This window comes from Perissodus microlepis, chromosome 22 (assembly GCF_051167445.1).
Source record: "Perissodus microlepis isolate ML-2025 ecotype Zambia chromosome 22, ASM5116744v1, whole genome shotgun sequence".
Classification (NCBI taxonomy): Eukaryota; Metazoa; Chordata; class Actinopteri; order Cichliformes; family Cichlidae; genus Perissodus; species Perissodus microlepis.
Genome location: NC_140481.1, coordinates 26269743 through 26297190, shown reverse-complemented (window position 1 = coordinate 26297190; position 27448 = coordinate 26269743). Strand labels below are relative to the sequence as shown.

The 27448-nt window shown below is 39.3% G+C and overlaps 2 protein-coding genes across 2 annotated transcripts; one reads left to right on the top strand and one right to left on the bottom strand.

Moving 5' to 3' along the window:
* The first annotated feature begins 1744 nt into the window (after nucleotides 1-1744).
* Nucleotides 1745-19112, top strand: eppk1 (epiplakin 1). The gene is made up of 3 exons (XM_084918904.1): nucleotides 1745-1869; nucleotides 5779-5897; nucleotides 6618-19112. Exon 3 carries the CDS (start codon nucleotides 6632-6634, stop codon nucleotides 18380-18382), a length of 11751 nt encoding a protein of 3916 aa, XP_084775030.1. The 5' UTR covers nucleotides 1745-1869; nucleotides 5779-5897; nucleotides 6618-6631; the 3' UTR covers nucleotides 18383-19112.
* Nucleotides 19113-19341: 229 nt separating this feature from the next.
* fbxl6 (F-box and leucine-rich repeat protein 6) lies at nucleotides 19342-27102 on the bottom strand. The gene is made up of 10 exons (XM_084918905.1): nucleotides 27025-27102; nucleotides 23829-24428; nucleotides 22985-23143; nucleotides 22849-22912; nucleotides 21981-22112; nucleotides 21466-21573; nucleotides 21248-21361; nucleotides 20476-20707; nucleotides 20016-20256; nucleotides 19342-19887 (listed from the first exon to the last, which is right to left on the bottom strand). Exons 2-10 carry the CDS (start codon nucleotides 24344-24346, stop codon nucleotides 19758-19760), a joined length of 1698 nt encoding a protein of 565 aa, XP_084775031.1. The 5' UTR covers nucleotides 24347-24428; nucleotides 27025-27102; the 3' UTR covers nucleotides 19342-19757.
* Between the last annotated feature and the right edge of the window lie 346 nt (nucleotides 27103-27448).

Below are 27448 nucleotides of genomic sequence, written 5' to 3'. Positions count from 1 at the left end.
ATCTGCACTGTGAAGCGCCGTCCAATGAGTTTTGAAGCATTTGTCTGAATATGAGCAGATAATATTGCCCGAAACACTTCAGAATTCATCGTGCTGCTTTTGTCAGCAGTCACATCATCAATAAATACAAGAGAACCAGCTCCACTGGCAGTCATACATGCCCACACCATGACACTTCCATCACAATGCTTCACAGATGAGGTGGTATGCTTAGGAGCAGTTCCTTTCCATACTCTTCTCTTCCCATCACTCTGGTACAAGTTGATCTTGGTCTCATCTGTCCATAGAACTGTGAAGGCTTTTTAGATGTCATTTGGGAAACTCTAATCTGGCCTTCCTCTTTTGGGGGCTCACCAATGGTTTACATCTTGTGGTGAACCCTCTGTATTCACACTGGTGGAGTCTTCTCTTGATTGTTGACTTTGACACACATACACCTATCTTCTGGAGAGTGTTCTTGATCTAGCCAACTGTTGTGAAGGGTGTTTTCTTCACCAGGGAAAGGATTCTTCAGTCATCCACCACAGTTGTTTTCCCGTGGTCTTCCGGTCTGTTGGTGTTGCTGAGCGCACCGGTGCGTTCCTTCTTTTTGAGAATGTTCCAAACAGTTGTTTTGGCCACGCCTAATGTTTTTGCTATCTCTCTGATGGGTTTGTTTTGTTTTCTCAGCCTAATGATGGCTTGCTTCACTGATAGTGACAGCTCTTTGGAGCTCATTTTGGCAGTTGACAGCAACAGGTTCCAAATGCAAACAGTACACTTGAAATAAACTCTGGACCTTTTATCTGCTCATTGTAATTGGGGTAATGAGAGAATAACACACACCTGGCCATGGAACAGCTGAGAAGCCAATTGTCCCATTACTTTTGGTCCCTTAAGAAGTGGGAAGAACATTTGCAAACTGTTGTAATTCCTACACCGTTCACCTGATTTGGATGTAAATACCCTCAAATAAAAGCTGACAGTCTGCAGTTAAAGCACGTCTTGTTCGTTTCATTTGGAATCCATTGTGGTGGTGTATAGAGCCAAAAATGTTAGAATTGTGTCGATGTCCCAATATTTATGGACCTGACTGTACATTTGTGGAATTTGATTTATCACAAGGTTTTCAGACAGTTTCCACAAACATGTCAGTCATAAGATATTGACGTTATCATTTTTATGTGACTAATGTCTTTGCATCTGGTTTACAACAAACAACAGGTGTTTTCCGTACAGTCTGTTTTGTGACACACTTTTTCTTGTTAGTAAGATAGAAAAGCCAATCACGCCTGTCGGGTTTCTTCTTTCCACACTCCAACCTGAGGGAAGCTGTAATACAAGGACAAAGCTCAGTGTAATCAGAGGGCATCCAGCTCTGCATGTCACAACCTGGCCGGCTTGATAAGGAAGCTTCGCACCAAGTCCAGTTTACACATTGTGAAAAGTAAAAAATATTGACTAGGAAAGTGAATGAAACCCTTGTGAAGAACCTTCACGACTGTTAAGAATTTGTACAGTCAACAAAGCTTACTTTATCTTATGCATAACTTTAATAAATCTCCTTACCTTTTGTACACTTAGAAAGAATCAATTTGCTCACCCTTATTGTTTTAGAGCACAATAGACATGCTCCGAGGAAGTCTGCAGGAATTCCTGGCATCCTGAGCTCAGTGCAAAGGATCTCCGGCTGTCTCACTCTCACACCCTGAGGCGAGGAGGCTGAACCTCAACAGGGGAGGGGCTTAGCTGGCCCTGCCATATATCTGACCACTGAGGAGTGAACACCTCTGAGATGCTGGGAGCACTTCAGGGTTGTGGTATCTTTCATACCAGCTGAAGCTGAACGCTCGCCACTGCAGAGCTGGGGTATCATCCAAGCACGTTTGGGTAAGAGCAATTTTATTTAAAATCTTTTCTTAGTTTAGTTGTGTAAAAATCAGTAGTGTCTTTGTTTTGGTTTTTCTAAAGAAAACTAACTTTTTCCTTGAGTTGCATTTACATAAAACTGGAACCACATTTAGAAAATTATTTTCTTCAGAGTGAGAAAGTGGAGACTGCATTGGCAAAGTAAAACGAGAGGAAGCAGAACGTGTGTCTATCCTGTGCTGTTAGCCAACACCCCCAGATAAAAGGGAATGCTCACATTCCTCACTGATCACCTTTGACCGCTGCTGGTAAAATAAATGTGCCCGTATGTCACTAATGAGGCTTTCAACAAGTCTAAACACTGTGCTGACATCACCCTGGGATCTATTTACACAATGACTCCAAGACTTTCCGCAGTTACAACTACAAAAACTGTTGTGCAACACCTGAATCAGTGGTACTGTATTGCCTCATTCATTCCTAGCCAGTAAGTTGTATTTTATTGCTGGGGTGGCATTAAAAATGCACCACAATGGCTGAAGTGCACATAGCATGTAATTAGGCTTGTTGCTACAAGTGAGAGAAAGTTGTGAGCAATTTGCAGTTCAGTGTCAATCTTAAAACTGCTCTATTGATTCTTCACAAAAGCATACTAGGTTAGCTGTTTATCAATGCCAACATCTTGTCATCCAGACAGATCCTTGGCTCAACCTAAAGATTTACAGTTAGAATAATCATAACTCGTTCATGTCACGTGATTATATATTCCTTAGGAAGTATATAGTCCACTTTCTTACTAAACTGGTACTATTTTATATCAGTTGTTACTTGTGGTTCTTAAGACTTTCCTCATCTAAAATCAAAGTAAATAATTTAACTTTACATGAAAATATAGAAGTCAGAGCTCACAAAAGTGATCCTTTGTTATGGTATTACTGTATAGTCTAATGCAGCGGTCCCCAACCCCTGGGCCTCGGACCGGTACCGGTCCGTGAGTCGTTTGGTACCGGGCCGCGAGAGTTGAGGCTCAGGTGTGAAATGTATGGTTTTCAGGGTTTTTATCGGTTTTCAGCATTAGTTTGTTATCGTTTTTATCGTTAACTCGGTTTTCCTGGGTCTTTTCACGTGTGTTATGAATAAATCTTCTTTTTTTTGGTACCGGTACTAGTTTTATTTTGTTGTATTTATCCGCGACACCTTAAAGGCCGGTCCGTGAAAATATTGTCGGGCATAAACTGGTCCGTGGCGCAAAAAAGGTTGGGGACCGCTGGTCTAATGTAACCAAATGCTCTTTTGACTTTAGTTCTACATTAGTGAGGCCTCTAATCAGTTCTCCTTAACACCATCACACAGCTGTGAAGTCAATTATGTTTTTTAGCACTGAGGTTCCAGAGTTGTTTGCTGGACTCTGGTATGTTCAGGGGTGTGTCATGTATGCTGGTGCCAACAATAAACCCCAGAAACACCTCTGCACACCAAGTTTGACTAAGATCAACTGTAACTAAGAGTACTAGATAATTCTATTTCCACATTTGCAACAGTGTCACTAAAAATGGAACTTTATGATTAAATACACACATGTGGCAGATCATACCTAATAAAGAGGCCTCTGAATATACACTCAGTTGTGCTTAGAGGTCTTATAAAGACAAAAAAGAAAGCAAAATCTTTTAAAAATTCATTTATTTTATATCTGCTCTTGCATTGAACGGACAGTGCCTTCCTTCACTGAGGAAAAGGCATTTAGTGGAGAGACCAGTAAACAGTGAAGGTGTGTTTGCAGAGTTAGGTAACTTGTTAACTTTGTGCAGGAAATGTATTTGCCTATATGATATGACAAGCAAATTCAGATGGTGCAATAAATGTACAGTAAATGCTTGACAGCTTCAAAAACATTCAAATATTTACAAAGTGGGTGACGAACTCAAGATGTAAATTGAGCACTTGCAGGTAGAGATACCGAACTGCCACAGACCTGCTGCTCTTGTACAAATACAGAGTTCAGCAGACCTCAGATCCACAGCTGTTTGTGTTACTTTGCTTATCTTGGTTACTTGGAGCATCTTTCTGCCACATTCTGTCACATCATCTATAATTGACTGAGACAGGACTCTCTTCCAGACACTCTAAACCCAGGCACAATGTACATTCCAAATTCCTTTAATTTTAAATATGTTTATATTGTCTATTCTGTAAAATAGTCAAATGTCTATTCTTATTAATGTACAGAATTCACCTGCTTGCTGCTACTACTGCACATTCACCCAATGTATATACTATATACATATATATATATATATATATATATATATATATATATATATATATATATATATATATATATATATATATAATGTTCTTCCTCCCCCCCCCATTTTTTTTTTTTTTTTTTGCACGTGGAGGAGCTTGTCAGGCTACATTTCACTGTGTGTTATACTTGTATAACTATGCATGTGACAAATAAAGAACCTTGAACCTTGAACCATTATCAATAACAGCTGTTAAATACACTTCTCAGGTAGTGCAGCTCACACAGCCTAAACCAAACATTTTACAACAGTAAACAAGTGAAAATAATCACGCACACAGTGGAGCTTTATCTGTGACTTAACAGTTAACATGTTTCTGAGTAGATTGGCTGAGTTTTAGTTCACACCCTTTTTTCTGAGCCTTATTGTCTTGACTCCCACAGGTGTTATGACATCCTTTGTGACAGTTACCAACCCCCACAAGGCTGAAAGACTGGTTCTCAGAAAATTGTGAAATCACTACATTTTTGTATGCAATAGTAATTACTAGCTATGACAATAATTAACTGAGATTTTTTTTTGAAAATCTCTTTGTAAAGCTTTTTCAGTACAGTAACATCTCATGTACCACATAAGAATATGCTTAAAGGTTATACATTTGCTTTTATTATTCCTTGTTTTTCAGTTTAGTACCCTAAGTACAAGTGGATGTGTATAAATTTGGGTTATGTTGTAGAATTTGTAAACAAGCTCTTTATAAGTTCTTTAAATGGGGATTTAAATGGGGTTCTTTAAATTTAAAAGGGATTAATAAAGTTGTATCTAATCTAATCTCTAATCTAAATAATACTGGACCGGAATGCAAATCCCTTCAGTTTTTTTTTAAAACATTTATATATTATTTTACCTTGAAGCTGATATTTTATGCCATGGTGACTTTAGCTCTTTTGTGACTTTTTCTGGCTAGACATAAAAAATGAGGGTCTAACAAGCAAACAAAACTCAGCCACAAGTTTATAAAACTTTTAATCTCTACTGGAACCCAAAACAAAGTTCTGCAGATTTAGACTTTGGTGCACAGGATTGCAAGAGATATGAACTCTTGTATTTGCAGTTATTGGTTTTCCTTTGCATGTTGTTACAAAACAGGGCATCTGGCTGTTCCAGTTTTGACACACCATTATTATTGCCAAAAGCAAATGGGGGACGTTCTCACACAATATGTAATTAATAGTTTCTTTTGTTGTTGAATCTGTGCAGGGACATGATGAAATGATAAGAAAAACTATTAGAAAAAATACAAAACAAAAAACAGTATTGATGCATGGGTTTATAAGACACATACACACAGACAGTACAGTTAGGCTTTATTTTTATGGGGTGGGTGGGTCAGTCATGGACAGTAGTTGTTTGCAAGCAAGCCATACAGACTTGAATAATTGTCATGGTAACAACTTATAATTAAAGTATTACTAACATAGTAGAAAAAAAACCCAAACATTTTACCTACATCCTGTCGATTGTCTGATATGCAGCCTTCATAGGTCAGTGATGAAATGGTGTGTATTTTACCCATATGTGATTTAGAAAGTTCATGAGAAATGTCATAAACTAATTTCAATATCAAATCATTAACACAAAGTTTAAGATCAAACTTATTACAACCGCCTTATCTTTCCAGGGACGGAGTTTCAAAGCCCTGAGATCATAAAAATCAGGAAGCCACTGGCGTTGGATCTTGTATTTTGGAACAACAGAGAGCATCCAAGGCTGTCCACGTACTCCTAAGGAAATTTAAAGGTTTGATATTACAGTTGGAAGATAATATATTCCAAAACTTACAAAACTTACAAACCTACAATTAATAGAAATAAAACTAATTACCATCTATTTCTATTTCTATTGCTCCAGACTAGTTATTAAGTTATTTAAGCGATTCAGAGTTATGCTGGATACTAATGTGTGAATTTTACCAGACTTCAGTACTATTTGTCATATGCAAACTATTCTATACCTTCTCTACCTTGCTGGAGTATATTCTCTATTACATTAGTCTCTATTACTAGTGAACGGTCACTGTTTCAGCCCCCCATTCGAGCTGCATCCAGCATAAAACTGCCCAATTAATCTTGTGGTGCTCGCTGCTGTGGCGACCCCTTGTGGCAAGGGAAAAGCTGAAAATAGCTTTACAGTTAGTACATAACAATGTCACTGTCAAACATGTAACGTTAGAAATTGCATTATGGCGCAAAAGAGAAGTAGTAAAAGAATTTTTTTGAGAAAATGTCTGACTGCATCTAATTTGGTGAACGTCTGAATAATTTGTGTATAAAAAATAACTGTATAAAAACCTGACAAGTTTTTTTTTTTTTTTACATACAAATCAATACATGTGTATTTTAGAATCAGTTTAACTGCAGTGTGCCCAAATGTATCTTAGATCTGTGCTTTACGATTACTTACAATGCATAAAATACCATATACAAAACAAGCTCTGTAACTGTTTCTGTGCTAACACAGCCCTTTAGGTCAAGATGGACACCAACCTTAAGGACGGCGGTGTGAAGCAAAATGCCTGCACAAAAGTCCATGAACCTGTGGCTGGTATATTTCTGGAAAAGACAAAGACAAAGATCACCATATATGAAGCCATGAAGAAGAGTATGCTTAAGCCAGGAACAGCACTGGCTCTGCTTGAAGCACAAGCTGCCACAGTAGGTATTGTAGACCCAGTAAACAACCAAAAGCTTCCTGTAGAGGATGCTGTTAAAAAGGGAATAGTTGGATCAGAGATGAAAGACAAACTCCTTAAAGCAGAAAAAGCCATCACTGGGTATGTAGACCCCTACACCAACCAAATGATATCTGTATTCCAAGCTATACAAAAAGATTTAGTTCCAAAAGATTATGGATTGAGGCTGCTGGAAGCACAGGTAGCCACAAAAGGCCTGTTTGATCCTGTCGATAAGACAAATATTTCAGTTGACTCTGCAATTCAGAAGGGTTACTATGAAAAAGATTTGCTGAAGGACCAAATGTCAGAGCTCAGAGTGTTTTATCATCCAACTTTGCAACAAAATCTTAACTACAGAAGCCTCCAAGAGAAATGCATTGTGGAGCCCGATACAGGCCTGTTGCTTCTTCCTGTCTGCATCACCTTCAAAGGTCTGCGCAAAGGCATTTCCTCCACCGAGCTCCTTGAATCAAAGATCATTGACAAAGAAACATATGATAACCTGCAAAAGGGGAAGACCACAACACAGGACGTGATGTTGATTGAAACAGTGAAAGAATACCTGGAAGGCAAAGGCAGCATTGCAGGCATTGCTATACTCTCAACCAATCAGAGAATGAGCATTTATAAAGCCATGAAGCAAGGCATACTGATGCCTGGGACATCACTTGTTCTCTTGGAGGCACAAGCTGCTACTGGATACATGATTGATCCTGTAGAAAATAAAAAGTACACTGTGGATGAAGCTGTCAAAAGCAAACTTATTGGCCCAGAATATCATGCAAAGCTGCTCTCTGCTGAGCGGGCAGTGACCGGATACAAAGACCCATACACCAGTGAAACTATATCCCTGTTTCAAGCACTCTCAAAAGACCTCATCGTCAAACAACATGGAATCCGCCTACTTGAAGCACAAATTGCTACAGGTGGAATAATTGATCCAATCAACAGTCATAGACTTCCTACAGAAGTGGCCTTTAAGAGAGGTTATTTTGATGAAAAAATGAATGGTATATTGGAGGATTCAGGAGATGACACAAAAGGCTTTTTTGATCCAAACACAGAAGAAAATCTAACCTATCTTCAGTTGATGGAAAGGTGTGTCACTGATCCTGCTACTGGACTCTGCCTCCTTCCTTTGCGTGATAAATCAGATGGGCTAAATTTTGATTTCATTGACTACCAAACTAAAACAGCCTTCAAGATGGAGAAAGTGAAAGTGACATATGGCAAATATACGGGAATGACAGTATCTCTGTGGGAACTTCTGATGTCAGAATACTTTGATGAAAACCAGAGGCAAGACGTCTTTCAAAAATACAGAGACGGGAAGATTACTATCAAGATGATCATTACAACAGTTCTGGAAGTGATAGAAAAGTCAGTGAAAACAACTCAAGTCGTCTTTGAAGGCATCAGAGACACTGTTACAGCCAAGCAGCTTGTGGAAGCAGATATCATTAGTCAGGAGGTCCTAGAGGACCTGAAGAAGGGAAAGAAGTCAGTGAAGGAAGTCATTGAAGATGAAAATGTAAATGTGTACTTAAAAGGTAAAGACAGCATCGCAGGTATTATGCTTCCTGATTCTCAAATCATGACCATCTACCAGGCCAAACAGAAAGGAAAGCTGATGCCAGGAACTGCTCTGATTCTACTGGAGGCACAGGCAGCAACAGGGTTCATTATTGACCCTATTGGAAATAGAAAGTTTTCAGTTGATGATGCTGTCAAAGCAAAGATTGTGGGGCCTGATGTGTGTCAAAAGCTGCGATCGGCAGAGAAAGCGGTTACTGGATACAAAGATCCATACACTGGAGAAATAATTTCTTTGTTCCAAGCAATGCAAAAAGACCTGATCCTAAAAGACCATGGCATTAGGCTCCTGGAGGCCCAAATTGCCACTGGTGGGATCATCGACCCAGTGAACAGCCATCGCATACCTGTCCATGTGGCCTATAAGAAGGGGTACTTTAATAAAGAAATGAATCAGATCCTGGATGATCCAAGTGATGACACCAAGGGATTTTTTGACCCCAACACCCACGAGAACCTGACATACTTGCAGCTCATGGCCAGATGCGTAACAGATCCTAGTACAGGCCTGTGCCTCTTACCTCTCAAAGGCAAGAGCAACAAAATAAAGATAGATGACAACATTAGGGAATTGTTTAAAACAACAATAGTTACTGTAAAGTACGGTAGGTTCAAGGGCAAACACACAACATTGTGGGATCTTATCAACTCAGAATATCTGTCTGAAGACAAACGACAGGAGTTTTTCAAGCTCTTCAGGTCAAAGAAAATCACAATTCAGCAACTAACTGAGACCATTGTAGAGATCATTGAGAGTAAGGAGGTACGACAGCAAGAAGGACTGAAGTTTGAAGGTCTCAGAGGAGAAGTTTCTGCTGTGGATCTTTTGGATCTTAAAATTGTGGATAAAAACACCTACAACAGTTTGATCACTGGAAACATGACAAGCAGTGATGTGATGAAAATGGACAGTGTGAGAGGCTACCTACAAGGAAAAAGCTGTGTAGCTGGGTTGATACTGCAACCTTCAAATAAAAAACTAAGCATTCACGAGGCACAGAGAATTGGCATTCTTGCACCTGGGACTGCCCTTTGCCTCCTTGAAGCACAAGCAGCTACAGGATTTGTTGTTGATCCTCTGAATAACAAAAAACTTACAGTTGAACAAGCTCTCAAAGAAAAGTTGATTAGTCCACAGATGTATGAAAAACTTTTGTCTGCGGAAAGAGCAGTCACTGGTTACAAAGATCCATACACAGGTCAGAAGATCTCGCTCTTCCAAGCGTTGAAAAAAGATCTCATTGTCAAGCAGCATGGCATTCGTTTACTTGAGGCCCAGATTGCTACAGGTGGTATCATCGATCCCTTAAAGTGTCTCCACTTACCCCTTGAAGTTGCATACAAGAAGGGATATTTTGATGAAGAACTTAATCAAATCCTAACAGACCCAACTGATGACACAAAGGGCTTTTTTGACCCAAACACAAAAGAAAATCTGACATACATGGAGATGTTGGGGAGATGTGTGAAAGATAAGGAAACTGGAATGTTTCTCCTGCCACTGAATGACACACCAAAAGCTACCGCTACAAAGAAAAAGATATATTCTGACACAGAGATTAAGGAAGAGTTTGAAAAGACAAGTGTCAGCATATCTGTAGGACACTATTCTGGAAAATCGGTTACTCTATGGGACTTGATTCATTCTGGCTACTTTACTGAGGATCAGCGACTTGAACTGATTGAAAAGTACAGAACAAGGCAGATTAATACCCAGACCATAATCACATTAGTGATTACCACAATAGAAAAACTGGAGAAGACTGAAACTCCCAAAATGATAATGGGTCTGAGAAAGCATGTCACTGCAAAACAACTACTGGATTCTGAAATCATTGATGCAGAAACATTTAAACAGGTGAAAGAAGGAAAACTCAATTTAGAAACAATAGCGCAGGGTGAACCTGTGAGAGGATACCTAAAAGGATCTGGAAGCATTGCTGGAGTGAAGGTTTATCCATCCCAGAAAGTGATGAGCATATATGAAGCAAGAAATGAAGACCTGTTGACACCTGGCATTGCACTTCTACTACTTGAAGCTCAAGCTGCAACAGGATGGATCATTGATCCCCTCAAAAATGAGTTCCATGCTGTGGAAGAGGCTGTAAAAGGAAGACTGATTGGGCCAGATGTACGTGAACAACTTCTCTCAGCTGAACGAGCTGTCACTGGGTATAAAGATCCATATACAGATGTGACAATATCACTGTTTGAAGCCATGCAAGAAAAGCTGAGAGAAAGAAGCTATGGCCTTCGGATACTTGATGTGCAGATAGCAACAGGAGGAATTATTGACCCAAATCAAAGTCACAGACTGCCAATTCATATTGCTATCAAAAAAGGATGCCTGGATGAAGAAACTCAAAAAATTCTGTTGAACCCCACAGATGATGAAAAAGGATTCTTTGACCCAAATACCAAAGGAAAACTGTCATACAGTCAGCTCATGAATAGATGTGAGAAAGATGATAAAACTGGGCTACTTCTCCTACCGCTGCATGAAGAAAAAGCCCGTGTATTTCACACAGATGTGCAAATCGAGCATGCTTTGAAAAACAAAATGATGACCTTGAATGTGGGAAAATTTAAAAACAAGGAGGTTACACTGTGGGAAGTGCTACTATCTGAATACATATCAGAACAAAAAAGGGAGCAGCTTATACAGCAATACCGGACAGGAGTGACCAAAATTGAGGAGATGATTGAAATACTCACAGTTATAATCACAGAGGTATCATCCAAGGAAAGAAAGTTCAAAGGACTACGAAAACAAGTCTCAGCCAGTGAATTATTTGAGTCAAAGATCATCTCAAAGGACCTTTTCACCCAAATTATAAAAGGTGAAGTAACGGAAGAAACTGTTGTCAAAATGGAAAATATTCAGAAGTATCTTGGAGCAACAAACTGTATAGCAGGTGTGAGAGTTGAATCAACAAAAAAGATGATGAGCATCTATGAAGCTAAAAGCAAAGGTCTGCTGACTCCTGGTACATCTCTGGTTCTACTGGAAGCCCAAGCAGCCACAGGCTTCATCATTGACCCAATCAACAACAAGAAACTTTCTGTAGAGGAAGCTGTGGCTCAAGGAGTGGTTGGGAAGGAGTGGGAAAAAAAACTGCTTTCAGCAGAAAGGGCAGTGACAGGATACAAAGATCCCTATACTGGACAAACTATTTCTTTGTTCCAGGCCTTGAAAAAGGATCTCATTGTGAAAGATCATGGAATTCGTCTCCTTGAAGCTCAAATTGCAACTGGAGGCATAATCGATCCAGTCCATAGCCATCGAGTCCCCATACAGGTGGCATATCAGAGAGGTTACTTTGATGAAGAAATGAACCAGATTTTATCTGATCCTGATGATGACACCAAGGGCTTCTTTGACCCCAACACTCAGGAAAACCTCACATATCTCCAGCTGATTGAGAGGTGCGTCAGAGACCCAAATACAGAGCTTAACTTACTGTCTATTGTGAAGAAAGGAGAGTTTTACTTCTTTGTGGATGAGGCAACTAAATGTATTCTGAAGTCTACAACAACAACCCGAGCTGGAGGAAAATACAGAGGTCAAACAGTGACTCTCTGGGATCTACTCTACTCCAAATACATCACTGAGGAGAAGCGGAGAGACCTTGTGCAACAGTACAAGGCTGGATCAATCACAAAAGAGCGCTTTTTGGAAATCATCCTGACAATCATTGAGCAGCATACACAAGACACAACCTCATCATCTTCATCAATTGTCATGTCCCAACCACCAGAAACTAAAGTGGATAGTAGCACAACAAAAACTACTGTAACCACAACAATTACAGAAACTACTGAAGTTGAAAAGTTCCATGGAATCAGAAAAGATGTCTCTGCTGCTGAGCTGCTCAAATCCAAAATCATTGATGAGAAACTCTACAAAGATCTTAGTGCTGGAAAAGTTACAGTAACAGAAGTAAGTGAAATGGATTCAGTGCGCAAATACCTTGAGGGGACCAACAGCATTGCAGGAGTTTATCTTCAGTCCACCAAAAAGACAATGAGTATCTATGAAGCTAAAAGCAAAGGTCTGCTGACTCCTGGTACATCTCTGGTTCTGCTGGAAGCCCAAGCTGCCACAGGCTTTATCATTGACCCAGTCAACAACAAAAAGCTTTCTGTAGAGGAAGCTGTGGATCAAAGAGTGGTTGGGAAAGAGTGGAAAAACAAACTGATCTCAGCAGAAAGGGCAGTGACAGGATACAAAGATCCGTACACTGGAAAAACTATTTCTTTGTTCCAGGCCTTGAAAAAAGATCTTATTGTGAAAGATCATGGAATTCGTCTCCTTGAAGCTCAAATTGCAACTGGAGGAATAATTGACCCAGTGCACAGTCACAGAGTGCCTGTACAAGTGGCATATGAAAGAGGTTACTTTGATGAAGAAATGAACCAGATTTTATCTGATCCTGATGATGACACCAAGGGCTTCTTTGACCCCAACACTCAGGAGAACCTCACATACCTCCATCTGGTTGAGAGGTGTATTACAGAGCCCATTACAGGCCTCAGTTTACTTGTCATTGTGAAGAAAGGAGAGTTTTACTTCTTTGTGGATGAGGCAACTAAATGTATTCTGAAGTCTACAACAACAACCCGAGCTGGAGGAAAATACAGAGGTCAAACAGTGTCTCTCTGGGATCTACTCTACTCCAAATACATCACTGAGGAGAAGCGGAGAGACCTTGTGCAACAGTACAAGGCTGGATCAATCACAAAAGAGCGCTTTTTGGAAATCATCCTGACAATCACTGAGCAGCATACACAAGACACAACCTCATCATCTTCATCAATTGTCATGTCCCAACCACCAGAAACTAAAGTGGATAGTAGCACAACAAAAACTACTGTAACCACAACAATTACAGAAACTACTGAAGTTGAAAAGTTCCATGGAATCAGAAAAGATGTCTCTGCTGCTGAGCTGCTCAAATCCAAAATCATTGATGAGAAACTCTACAAAGATCTTAGCGCTCGAAAAGTTACAGTAACAGAAGTAAGTGAAATGGATTCAGTGCGCAAATACCTTGAGGGGACCAACAGCATTGCAGGAGTTTATCTTCAGTCCACCCACGAAACCCTCAGTATCTATGAAGCTAAAAGCAAAGGTCTGCTGACTCCTGGTACATCTCTGGTTCTGCTGGAAGCCCAAGCTGCCACAGGCTTTATCATTGACCCAGTCGACAACAAAAAGCTTTCTGTAGAGGAAGCTGTGGCTCAAGGAGTGGTTGGGAAAGACTGGGAAAAAAAACTGATCTCAGCAGAAAGGGCAGTGACAGGATACAAAGATCCGTACACTGGAAAAACTATTTCTTTGTTCCAGGCCTTGAAAAAAGATCTCATTGTGAAAGATCATGGAATTCGTCTCCTTGAAGCTCAAATTGCAACTGGAGGAATAATTGACCCAGTGCACAGTCACAGAGTGCCTGTACAAGTGGCATATGAAAGAGGTTACTTTGATGAAGAAATGAACCAGATTTTATCTGATCCTGATGATGACACCAAGGGCTTCTTTGACCCCAACACTCAGGAGAACCTCACATACCTCCATCTGGTTGAGAGGTGTATTACAGATCCCATTACAGGCCTCAGTTTACTTGTCATTGTGAAGAAAGGAGAGTTTTACTTCTTTGTGGATGAGGCAACTAAATGTATTCTGAAGTCTACAACAACAACCCGAGCTGGAGGAAAATACAGAGGTCAAACAGTGTCTCTCTGGGATCTACTCTACTCCAAATACATCACTGAGGAGAAGCGGAGAGACCTTGTGCAACAGTACAAGGCTGGATCAATCACAAAAGAGCGCTTTTTGGAAATCATCCTGACAATCACTGAGCAGCATACACAAGACACAACCTCATCATCTTCATCAATTGTCATGTCCCAACCACCAGAAACTAAAGTGGATAGTAGCACAACAAAAACTACTGTAACCACAACAATTACAGAAACTACTGAAGTTGAAAAGTTCCATGGAATCAGAAAAGATGTCTCTGCTACTGAGCTGCTCAAATCCAAAATCATTGATGAGAAACTCTACAAAGATCTTAGCGCTCGAAAAGTTACAGTAACAGAAGTAAGTGAAATGGATTCAGTGCGCAAATACCTTGAGGGGACCAACAGCATTGCAGGAGTTTATCTTCAGTCCACCCACGAAACCCTCAGTATCTATGAAGCTAAAAGCAAAGGTCTGCTGACTCCTGGTACATCTCTGGTTCTGCTGGAAGCCCAAGCTGCCACAGGCTTTATCATTGACCCAGTCAACAACAAAAAGCTTTCTGTAGAGGAAGCTGTGGATCAAAGAGTGGTTGGGAAAGAGTGGAAAAACAAACTGATCTCAGCAGAAAGGGCAGTGACAGGATACAAAGATCCGTACACTGGAAAAACTATTTCTTTGTTCCAGGCCTTGAAAAAAGATCTTATTGTGAAAGATCATGGAATTCGTCTCCTTGAAGCTCAAATTGCAACTGGAGGAATAATTGACCCAGTGCACAGTCACAGAGTGCCTGTACAAGTGGCATATGAAAGAGGTTACTTTGATGAAGAAATGAACCAGATTTTATCTGATCCTGATGATGACACCAAGGGCTTCTTTGACCCCAACACTCAGGAGAACCTCACATACCTCCATCTGGTTGAGAGGTGTATTACAGATCCCATTACAGGCCTCAGTTTACTTGTCATTGTGAAGAAAGGAGAGTTTTACTTCTTTGTGGATGAGGCAACTAAATGTATTCTGAAGTCTACAACAACAACCCGAGCTGGAGGAAAATACAGAGGTCAAACAGTGTCTCTCTGGGATCTACTCTACTCCAAATACATCACTGAGGAGAAGCGGAGAGACCTTGTGCAACAGTACAAGGCTGGATCAATCACAAAAGAGCGCTTTTTGGAAATCATCCTGACAATCACTGAGCAGCATACACAAGACACAACCTCATCATCTTCATCAATTGTCATGTCCCAACCACCAGAAACTAAAGTGGATAGTAGCACAACAAAAACTACTGTAACCACAACAATTACAGAAACTACTGAAGTTGAAAAGTTCCATGGAATCAGAAAAGATGTCTCTGCTGCTGAGCTGCTCAAATCCAAAATCATTGATGAGAAACTCTACAAAGATCTTAGCGCTCGAAAAGTTACAGTAACAGAAGTAAGTGAAATGGATTCAGTGCGCAAATACCTTGAGGGGACCAACAGCATTGCAGGAGTTTATCTTCAGTCCACCCACGAAACCCTCAGTATCTATGAAGCTAAAAGCAAAGGTCTGCTGACTCCTGGTACATCTCTGGTTCTGCTGGAAGCCCAAGCTGCCACAGGCTTTATCATTGACCCAGTCGACAACAAAAAGCTTTCTGTAGAGGAAGCTGTGGCTCAAGGAGTGGTTGGGAAAGACTGGGAAAAAAAACTGATCTCAGCAGAAAGGGCAGTGACAGGATACAAAGATCCGTACACTGGAAAAACTATTTCTTTGTTCCAGGCCTTGAAAAAAGATCTCATTGTGAAAGATCATGGAATTCGTCTCCTTGAAGCTCAAATTGCAACTGGAGGAATAATTGACCCAGTGCACAGTCACAGAGTGCCTGTACAAGTGGCATATGAAAGAGGTTACTTTGATGAAGAAATGAACCAGATTTTATCTGATCCTGATGATGACACCAAGGGCTTCTTTGACCCCAACACTCAGGAGAACCTCACATACCTCCATCTGGTTGAGAGGTGTATTACAGATCCCATTACAGGCCTCAGTTTACTTGTCATTGTGAAGAAAGGAGAGTTTTACTTCTTTGTGGATGAGGCAACTAAATGTATTCTGAAGTCTACAACAACAACCCGAGCTGGAGGAAAATACAGAGGTCAAACAGTGTCTCTCTGGGATCTACTCTACTCCAAATACATCACTGAGGAGAAGCGGAGAGACCTTGTGCAACAGTACAAGGCTGGATCAATCACAAAAGAGCGCTTTTTGGAAATCATCCTGACAATCACTGAGCAGCATACACAAGACACAACCTCATCATCTTCATCAATTGTCATGTCCCAACCACCAGAAACTAAAGTGGATAGTAGCACAACAAAAACTACTGTAACCACAACAATTACAGAAACTACTGAAGTTGAAAAGTTCCATGGAATCAGAAAAGATGTCTCTGCTGCTGAGCTGCTCAAATCCAAAATCATTGATGAGAAACTCTACAAAGATCTTAGCGCTCGAAAAGTTACAGTAACAGAAGTAAGTGAAATGGATTCAGTGCGCAAATACCTTGAGGGGACCAACAGCATTGCAGGAGTTTATCTTCAGTCCACCCACGAAACCCTCAGTATCTATGAAGCTAAAAGCAAAGGTCTGCTGACTCCTGGTACATCTCTGGTTCTGCTGGAAGCCCAAGCTGCCACAGGCTTTATCATTGACCCAGTCAACAACAAAAAGCTTTCTGTAGAGGAAGCTGTGGATCAAAGAGTGGTTGGGAAAGAGTGGAAAAACAAACTGATCTCAGCAGAAAGGGCAGTGACAGGATACAAAGATCCGTACACTGGAAAAACTATTTCTTTGTTCCAGGCCTTGAAAAAAGATCTCATTGTGAAAGATCATGGAATTCGTCTCCTTGAAGCTCAAATTGCAACTGGAGGAATAATTGACCCAGTGCACAGTCACAGAGTGCCTGTACAAGTGGCATATGAAAGAGGTTACTTTGATGAAGAAATGAACCAGATTTTATCTGATCCTGATGATGACACCAAGGGCTTCTTTGACCCCAACACTCAGGAGAACCTCACATACCTCCATCTGGTTGAGAGGTGTATTACAGATCCCATTACAGGCCTCAGTTTACTTGTCATTGTGAAGAAAGGAGAGTTTTACTTCTTTGTGGACGAAGCAACTAAACGTATTCTAAAGTCTACAACAACAACCCGAGCTGGAGGAAAATATAGAGGAAAAACTGTGACTCTCTGGGATCTACTCTACTCCAAATATATAATTGAAGAGAAGAGGAGAGACCTTGTGCAACAGTACAAGGCTGGATCAATCACAATAGAGCGCTTTTTAGAAATCATCCTGACAATCACTGAGCAGCATACACAAGACACAACCTCATCATCTTCTTCAATTGTCATGTCCCAGCCACCAGAAACTAAAGTAGACAGTAGCACAACAAAAACTACCATTACCACTACAATTACAGAAACTACTGAAGTTGAAAAGTTCCATGGAATCAGAAAAGATGTCTCTGCTACTGAGCTGCTCAAATCCAAAATCATAGATGAGAAACTCTACAAAGATCTTAGTGCTGGAAAAGTTACAGTGACAGAAGTAAGTGAAATGGATTCAGTGCGCAAATACCTTGAGGGGACCAACAGCATTGCAGGAGTTTATCTTCAGTCCACCAAAAAGACAATGAGTATCTATGAAGCTAAAAGCAAAGGTCTGCTGACTCCTGGTACATCTCTGGTTCTGCTGGAAGCCCAAGCTGCCACAGGCTTTATCATTGACCCAGTCAACAACAAAAAGCTTTCTGTAGAGGAAGCTGTGGATCAAAGAGTGGTTGGGAAAGAGTGGAAAAACAAACTGATCTCAGCAGAAAGGGCAGTGACAGGATACAAAGATCCGTACACTGGAAAAACTATTTCTTTGTTCCAGGCCTTGAAAAAAGATCTCATTGTGAAAGATCATGGAATTCGTCTCCTTGAAGCTCAAATTGCAACTGGAGGAATAATTGATCCAGTGCACAGTCACAGAGTGCCTGTACAAGTGGCATATGAAAGAGGTTACTTTGATGAAGAAATGAACCAGATTTTATCGGATCCTGATGATGACACCAAGGGCTTCTTTGACCCCAACACTCAGGAGAACCTCACATACCTCCATCTGGTTGAGAGGTGTATTACAGATCCCATTACAGGCCTCAGTTTACTCCCACTACAGAAGTGAACAGGAATTCGCTTCTTTAATAACTGAATATAACATAAAAAAAAAGCTTCTTTCTGAACTAAAAAAAAATACTTTAGAAGTTGTACTTAACATGTGAAGACAAAATACTGCAAGATTATCATTACTAAAATATGAGCCAGGAGATTGATTACAAAAGACCTTTGCTTATTTGCTTTTATTGTACAATTTTGGAAGTGTAATAAATGCATGAATGTTTTTTTAAAGAAAAAAACATTTATAATCACCAAAGAAAATGGAACAATTGTTTTTATTGTAGAAAGTGGTCACAGAACTGACATACACAATGGAATTAATACATTTTTAATTGAGAGACATAAACCAAAGACTGTGCTTACAACCACTATTGTAACCAAAATTCAGCATTTACATCTAATTTGCACCCAGTAAAGCTGAAAACCCCGGTTTTATATAAATCAATATATATAGTAAAGAGGCCTTAAATCTCTTTATGTCTTTGCTTTTTAAAATGTTGAATTTTTAATGCTGTTTTTATGGTTTACCATTTTTCATGTTGATGTGGGACATATGACTTTGTTTCTTTTACACTCATGGAACTAGTTGAGTCAAGACAGACCCAAGTTTAATTAACCTAAATGGGCAGTGCTGTTTCAAATTTGGGCAAAAACTGAATGTGGGTACATTTAAAATACTTTTTTTGCCCTTGTTTTTGTTTAGTCTGTTATTTGGCCCAATAAACAAGTGAATACTATATTGTGTCTTTTATTATCAAACACTCTCCTTTGACCATGTTTACATTATTGGAAAAATCATATAGGCACTTATATCCATTCATGTGTTTACATGTATTTGCTATTCTTAAACATGTTGCTACAAGCAAGGTATGAATCCAGTATGACCAGTCCCTTAAGATGACAAATGTAAATTTATACTGACAGGACAGCACTCTCTAGTGGAAATAAAGACCAATACAACGCTGATTCTCTTGTGACATGTTAAACATTTATTTTTGATCAAAAAAAAAAAAAAAAATCAGAAATCACATTTAAAAAAAGATACACGCCAATGAATATTTAGTTTTACAAATAAAATGATCTATATACAGTACTAGGTGTCACGCACTGTGTGTTGGTTATTGTCAAAACAAAAAACAAAACCCCCCACCTGACATTAATGCAGTAGTAACAGGTTTGCAAACTACTGCTTCTTTCATTCAAACACGGAAATGACAATTTCGTACCAATAACAGGCAGAAAAAATGTCTATCAAAAAAGTCCTGAGGGCAAAATATTCACATCGATTAGACAATATAACCAACAGCGAGGCCTGCATTAAGATATTCAAGTCTGCCTTGTAAACTTGGTTTCTGATTTCTGGAACCACATGAATGTGAGAGCTATTCCAATTTGTCCAGCAGCTGCCGGATGTCTTCTTGGCCACGATAAATCCTCTTTACACCTCTTGGGAGATAGCGGCAGGATGAAAGGTTGAGGTAGTCTAGAGCAGTTATTTGTCCAATGACTGGCCTGCAAAACAAAGCACAGACGTGAATGGGAACGGCTGATTAATTCTCAGTTCTTTTTGGTTGCACTTTGTCTAATAAAGAGGTTATTTTGGATTTGCGGCGCTATTGAGGAAAGTACAAAACAACTACCTGAGTGCACGTGGTGTAATTCTGGTCCCACTCAAGTTTAGTGAGCGCAGTGTGTCTGCCTCAGCTTGACAAAGGTAACTCATTGCTAACTCCAAGTCTTCCTCAGTGAAGAGCTGATGTGCAATGTCCAGCTGTTGCAAAGTTCGACTCCATTTTTGGGTCAACGTGTGAAGTCCTTTCTTAAGCGATGACAACCCAACATGGCTGCTGAAATATTGTCCCCAGAACAAACACTCAAGCTCTGCCAAATACAAGACAGTAAAATAAAGCAGATAAATGTTTGAAATGGTTTTAAAATGTGAAGCCTTCAAATAATTCAGACACATTTTGTGTACAAACTATACTAAACTGTCCTGACTCCGACTTCCAGGTCATCATAGATTCATTCTGAAAAAGCCAAACTGAGCTTCTCGGTATTGGTGACATAAAGCAAAAAGAATTAATTTCCTGACGAACATACCTAGACAGGGTAAAGCTGCAAGACCAGACGCTGTGATTCGAGAACAGCCTCGCAGGTCCAGCACTCGCAGTTTGGGGGAATCGAAGAGAATGTCCCTCAAATCTCTGTCGGTCAAATAGGAAAACGATGTGGTTGCGATACAAAGCTCCTCCAGTAATGGGAAGCCTGATGTTGGGTCGATACCAAAACGCATTCCCTTATGAAGAGGTTGGACGTTCATCATTCGGAAGGTCTGATGGGAAGCAGTACGTAAGCATCACGGGAGAACGTAACCTTTAGCAAAGTGCAAACTGTGCCAGTAGATAAGAAATTACAGCTACTGGCTTTAGTGCTACTTAGGCTTTTCCTTATTTTCTGTCACATACATGCTGCACAGTAGCCAAGTATAAGAGGAATAAGAACTACTTTAGACTGTCAATGAAATAAAATCATTCTACTAGAGTCCAAGAATAAAAGGTGGAGCAGGAATTGTGCAGAACATGTTCACTTAAATAACTGTTCTGTAGCATTTCAAAAAAATAAATAAATCAAATTATATAAAACCAGGGTTCATAACGATATTTTCAGATGCACCTTGTTTTTTCAACCAGCAGTCAAGAACCAAGAGATCCAAAAACATCTTTGAAAAGCTGGAATTTAAATATTAACGATAAACAATCAATCAACAATTAATAAAACGTCTGCTTTTCTTCATCTTCTTGATTAAGAGTTTAAACTTTAATGTAAAAAAGCTAATGTAGTCACACTAAAACAGAGAAGACCTTTGTTTTACCTTGAGTTTAGGGCATGCCATCTGTAGTGCCTGGATGCAAACAGGAAGTTGGCAGTCTTTACTGTCAAGCTTGGTGTTGACCTCCAGCATCTCCAAATCGGGACAGCATCCCCGCTGGAAAAACAAAAAGCAATGCCCTGCATTTATTAAGCTCATTTGTCCAGTAGCACTGACTTTGTGTAACATGTGTTTCACAAACAAAGAGAGAAAAGTCTTACAGTGATTGCAGCCAGAAGTCTGTCATTCTTTAGTCCATGACTGAACAATATTTGCCTGATCTGGCTCCCATGGTTTTCAAGATACTCAAGGAGTCCTTCAACCTGGAACTACAGCAAAAGCAAGTTATCCTGCAAATTCTCTACATGCAATCATGCCTGGCTGAAAAAAGCTCTCCTTATGATTTATCACCTATATAAAGTGGATGAAGTTTCTTATGAATAAAAAAAATGGTAATCTGCATTGGGAAAATATCCCTTAAAGCTCATACAGATAAATATAAGACAAGTAAAAACAGTTGACATATTTTTCATCATAAATATCTGCTTATCTTGTTTAAAGTGCTTAACATTAAATTCTTGACAAACCCTTAAAGTTACACTTTAAATTTAGAGCAAGCATAGAGAACTTTCCCTGTACTGTAAAACACTGCACATTCATTACACAGTGAAACTCAAATAAAGCAAAAGATCTTTGCATGGCTTCTATTAGAAAATCTCTACACAGGTCCACGTACCTCTGAATACTGGAGATTTAAGCTGTGCAGGGAGCGGCTGTGCAGACCGAGGCTGCGGAAGGCCGCCGCTGTCACTCCTGTGCAGTAAGAAAGCTTGAGGGAGCAAAGATGAGGGCAGTACTGCGACACAACCTGATGATGATTTCAAAAAAAGCCACATACTAAGTATTAAATAATACAGATAAACCAAAATTTAAATGAAACATTTATTCCTTTATATATTGTTTTTAAGTGAACTGTAATTTATGTATGAACAGGATCCAAAATGAACAAACACCAGTGTGTGAAGGGGAGTTTCTCAGTTTAGGACTTATTTTGTATTCAGGCTTGTTAAATTTTGCCTGGTCTTGTCAGGCTAGGAAGAAAATATTCGCAACCAGTGTAGTTTTTTAATGCAATGTAATCAATATGCTGGAAAATCAAAAATACTCTCTGGACAAAAACAATATCCTATTGGGATATGGGGCTTATGGGATCAGGTTATATTTAATGATGGATATCTTAGTTCACTTTTCACTACAGGTTGTCATCAATATGTTCACTGTAAAATATAAAAGGGAGTTACTTCAAATTGCCTCCAACAAACACCAGAAATATTCTTTAACTTTACACTCTCTGAGCTTGAGAAGCTGAAACCAACTTATTACCAAGTAAAGAAAAATAATCAATGATTATCAAAACAGTTGCCAAGAAAACGTAAGTCGTGACTATTACTGTATTTTTAAAAATACATTAAGAAATGATTTTTATGTTCTTTTCTTTGAACTTGTGTGTGGAGAGCTTGTTTGTGGATTTGTATGTGTATGAATGTACTAATCATTTCAGATGAGAAGATCTTTCAAATAATGTTTAATTCTCGATGACTTACCTCTAATGCATAGTCAACGTTCTTTGTCCAGTGACACAGAGAAAAGTCTCGCAGCTGAGAGAATCTAGAAAACAACACAGTTTAGAATTCATTTACATGATTAAGACTTAAGCAAAAAACTAAATAAAGTACAAACCTGCTGTGTGCCAGCCAGTCCAAAGTGTCCTTAATCTTCTTCTGAGTTTTTGGTAGTTGGCTCCTCCCTGGTGCAATCCAGCAGTGACCGACAGTCACTCTGTGCCACAGGATCGGACTGGAGGCAGCGCCGTTCCACAGACGACAAACTCTCCCCACCCTACACCGAAAACACCAGGAAGAATTAAGCGGTGCGGTGCTTAGGACTGTCACTTGACCTCAAGAAGGTTCTCTGGGTCGGTATGCTGGCTTCCTCACACTGAATGTCTGTATATGTTAGCTCAGTGACACACTATTGACACTTCCAGAGTGTGCCCTGCCTCTGACCCTATGAATGACAGCTGGGATAGCCTCCAGCCTCATCACAAGTCATCATTTGTGAATTGAATTAAATGGAAGAAGATGGATTCATTGACTTTTACTTCCCAAAGTAGAGCTGAAAAATGCATATCCAACACAGCTTCAGTTCAGTCAACTATGTTTTTAAATGTGAGTACCTGCTTGTTCTATCATAGTAATGTGAATGCGTTAAACTGTTCAATCGCACAAAACAAACATGTAAAGAAATTTCCTTGAAGGGCGTTTTATCAGTTTTCTTAATGTTTATCCATAAAATTAAATAACTTACAGTTTTAATAATAATAATAATAATAATAATAATAATAATAATAATGGTTATGTAGAGAGATTCAGACTTTAAGTTATGAGATTGATATCCAAGGTATTGAAGTAAGTGAAAGATGATTAACTTGCATGAAATGATTTTGATTAAAATAGTGTATGCAACATTTCAGTCTTAATCTCATAGGTTTAATTACAAATAAATCACATGTACGACACAATACCTGCATAAAAAGGGCACTGCTCCCTCTTGAATGACCACAATCTGAAAAATATTAATTAGCACCTCCTCAGGCAGGCTTTGGCCCCATCTGTGATCGTCTTCTTCCTGAGTTATAAACAAATTTGCGGCTTTTTCTTCTTTTTCTATAACTGGTTTACTTTCCAGTTTGGGCTTGGCATTGACTGTCTTCTTTTTCTTGACCTGACTGGCTTTTCCTTTTCCTTTTGCCAACTTCTTCTTTTTGCTCCCCTTCTTTTTCTTAAGAGTCCACACTGACCCGTCATACTGGGAGGTGGAACTCGATATAACGAGAAGCATATCTTCCCCTTGATGGACAGTATAACCAGGCCGGGCAGGTCTGGACACTCGAGCCTTTTTGTGCTTCTTTTTTGCTTTGGCATCTGCAGCTCTTTTCAAAGATGCCTTTTTTGGTTTTGCTCCAGCATCTCCTTGACCTGATGATGCACCTTCCTCTTTTCCCTGATTCTGTGTTGAGGCTTCTGCTTCAGATGCATCCATAGTTGCTGCTATCTTGAGTTTACAGTGAGATTAAATCCAGGAAAACCAGTTATCAGCATGGTAGCCTCATAGGTGGTAATGTCTGGAATGAGAAGCAGATCAAGATAAGTTTGTGAGAGTAATCTGATCTCCACTGGGGGTAAAACAAAACACACATAGTGAAGTAAGCAAAGTGGCAACAAAAACAAAACTGTAAAAGTCACATCAAAATTATGGTTAGATAAAGTGAACGAGGATGTATCAACATGACTTTAAATTGACCTCCCTATTTGCATATTGTAGACTGCTCATAAATACACAGATTGCTTAAGAATTGATTGTTCAGAACTCCCAATATTTAGGCACAAAATTCCCACTCAGCTGTACAGATGCAAAACATCCTGCACCAGGTCTGTTTCTGCAAATATGTAATGAGGAGTTTTTATACACAGAAATTAGAAGGGAAAATTGTCTCCTAATACAGAACACTTGTAACTATTCACAATAGGTAATCTCACTAAAGTAAAAGTTAGAATAACTACACAGTTGGCATGCTCAGAGTTGAACAGGTTTGTTGATAAAAGTCTTTCTTGAAGAGCTTAGGTGTGTCAGTAGATGGGGAAGGAGACTTGGTGTGAAAATGTGTTGCTTTCCTCTGCAGAGGATACATTTTTGTGACATACTGCTCCATCTGTGAACTTTACTTAGACTACAGACATCTGTTTTTAAACTAAGACATTTGATGTATTTTGATAACAAAGGGTAAGCAAATTAAAGCTGCAGGGTTCAAAATAACTAGTGGCCCACTGGGGCCAGTTTCCATGTATCAATTTACTGGCCAAAATGAACCGACAAATTAGTATTTTTTCATGCAGGTAGTATTTGCAAAGCGCGACTAAATAAAGCAGAGCTGTCTGTATGCAGTCTGTTTATTCAGTTTGAAATGATGATTAAAAAAGGCAGATTTTGTAGCCGAAGGCTAACAGCTGTGGTTCCTGCAGGGAAAGAGGGGTAGATAATGTTATACATGACAATTATTTTACAGCTTTGGATACCATTTATTTGGGAGATGTAACTTTACAAAATATAAGTCTACTATTATTTTATACTACATTATTAAAGATAGAGCTTCCAGTATCGAAAACAATTAAATTGGCTTTTTTGGGTCATTAAAAATATTGTAGAGGCCAGTGAAAGTTTGTTATACAGGCCCGTAAGTTAAAACGTGGTATTGTGAACAGTGAACATTAAGAGCTCTTTTTCTGATTATTTAATTAATTCTACACCAGCTGAAATATTCAAAGCCAATATATGATAGTTAGAGCTGGGATAACATATAAATACAAAAATCTACTGTGGTATGACCAAACATCTAGAAAGTTGCTATTTATGTTAGTCACCTTCTTTACCTACTTCCATCTGCCTCCATCTCACCCTCTCCCTACCATCATCTGTCACACCCACCCTTCTGTATGTCCTCCTTCAATACATCCATGAATCTCCTCTGCAGTCTTCCTCCTGTCTGGCATTTCCATATTCAGCATCCCTTGTAAAATATATTCACTATCCCTCCGCTGCACATGCCCAAACCACTTTTAGCTTTGCCTATCAAACGTGTTCTCCAAATGACTGTCCCTCTGATATCCATCCTAGTCCCTTCCAAAGAAAATCTTCAACTCTAACACCTTCAGCTCCAACATCTTCAAAACATAAATCCTAGCAGGTCTCACTACCATCTTGTAAACCTTCCATTTAAGTCTTGCTGCTATGCTTCTGTCACAAATCACCCCATCTCCACCCACTCCATCTTCTTCATCTCTCTTGTGCACTGTCCTTAGGATGATTGACCCCAGGTATTTAAACTAACACTAACTTCACTAACTCTATGCCTTGCAGCTTCTCTATCACACCAGTCTCCATCTCATTCACAAACGTGGATATGTCTTGCTTCTGCTGACTTTCATTTCTCTTAAGAGCATACCTCCACCTCTCCAAACTCACTTACACCTTCTACCTACCTTCACTACATCTCACATTGTCCTCTGCAAATATCACAGTCCACGGAGACTTCTGCATGACCACATCTATAACAATGCCGAGTTGTTACAGCCACATGAAGCCAAGGATCCAATATTGCGCTGCAGAACTGTAATTTATTTAATTTGTCCCTGTTTTCTATTGTTTGGGGTTTCAGTGTGGGGTACAGTAACTGCATCCTGAGAGAGGCTATTGTGGATTTTACTGAATGCATTTGTAGTTTTTTTGATTCATTTTATGTAAAGATATGAGCCATATTAACAGAAATTTGTTGTTCACGTTTGCTAACAAGCCGTTTTCCACTTCAAAACTGCGCGCGCATGTTCATTGTTTGCAAACAGAAAACGGCTCTACCGACGACTGTATGTGAAGTACGAGAAATGACGATCAAATACTTTACAAACGCAATATATTAACATTTTATTATTACTAAGCTCTTACCTACCTAGCCATCGTTAAGAGAGTTAGCTAACGTTACCTGGCACCACTTAACTGAGCTAGTTCCCACAAATCGCCCTGGAGCATAATATGACAAAATACGGCATGGAAATCGTTGCGACGGCGGCAGTAAGCATTATCAGAGCCTGTCGATAATTAAACAAATGTTATTAACAGAAATGCTTTTTAAAACAATACATTTATAAATTGCTGTTTTACATTACCTGCCGCTAGATCACGAAGACAACTGCAATAAGTGGACCCACAATGCACTTCGCATTATTGGTATTTTTTTTAACAAAAAACTTTATTAAATGTCTTCAAGTAACAAAATATTACCGTCGTTATAACACATTTAGCTGCAATTCCACGCAGACTAAATATAAATATATATTTTTAAAAAACTTTAAATCATTTATTTACTTTTAGAGTTGCATTTCCCACAAAACTGAGAGCATTTAAAAAATCCACCTACTCATTATGAAAAAATAAATAAAAATTTAAAATCATTCATTTGCATAGAAACACGCAATTTAACAATAAATATATAAAAGTGCAGTCTTTTCAATGACAACTAACATCCTATAGGATAACACGTTAACCAACAACACAGTTAAAGTTGAAAATCGGTCGTTCCCAGTTTCTTCT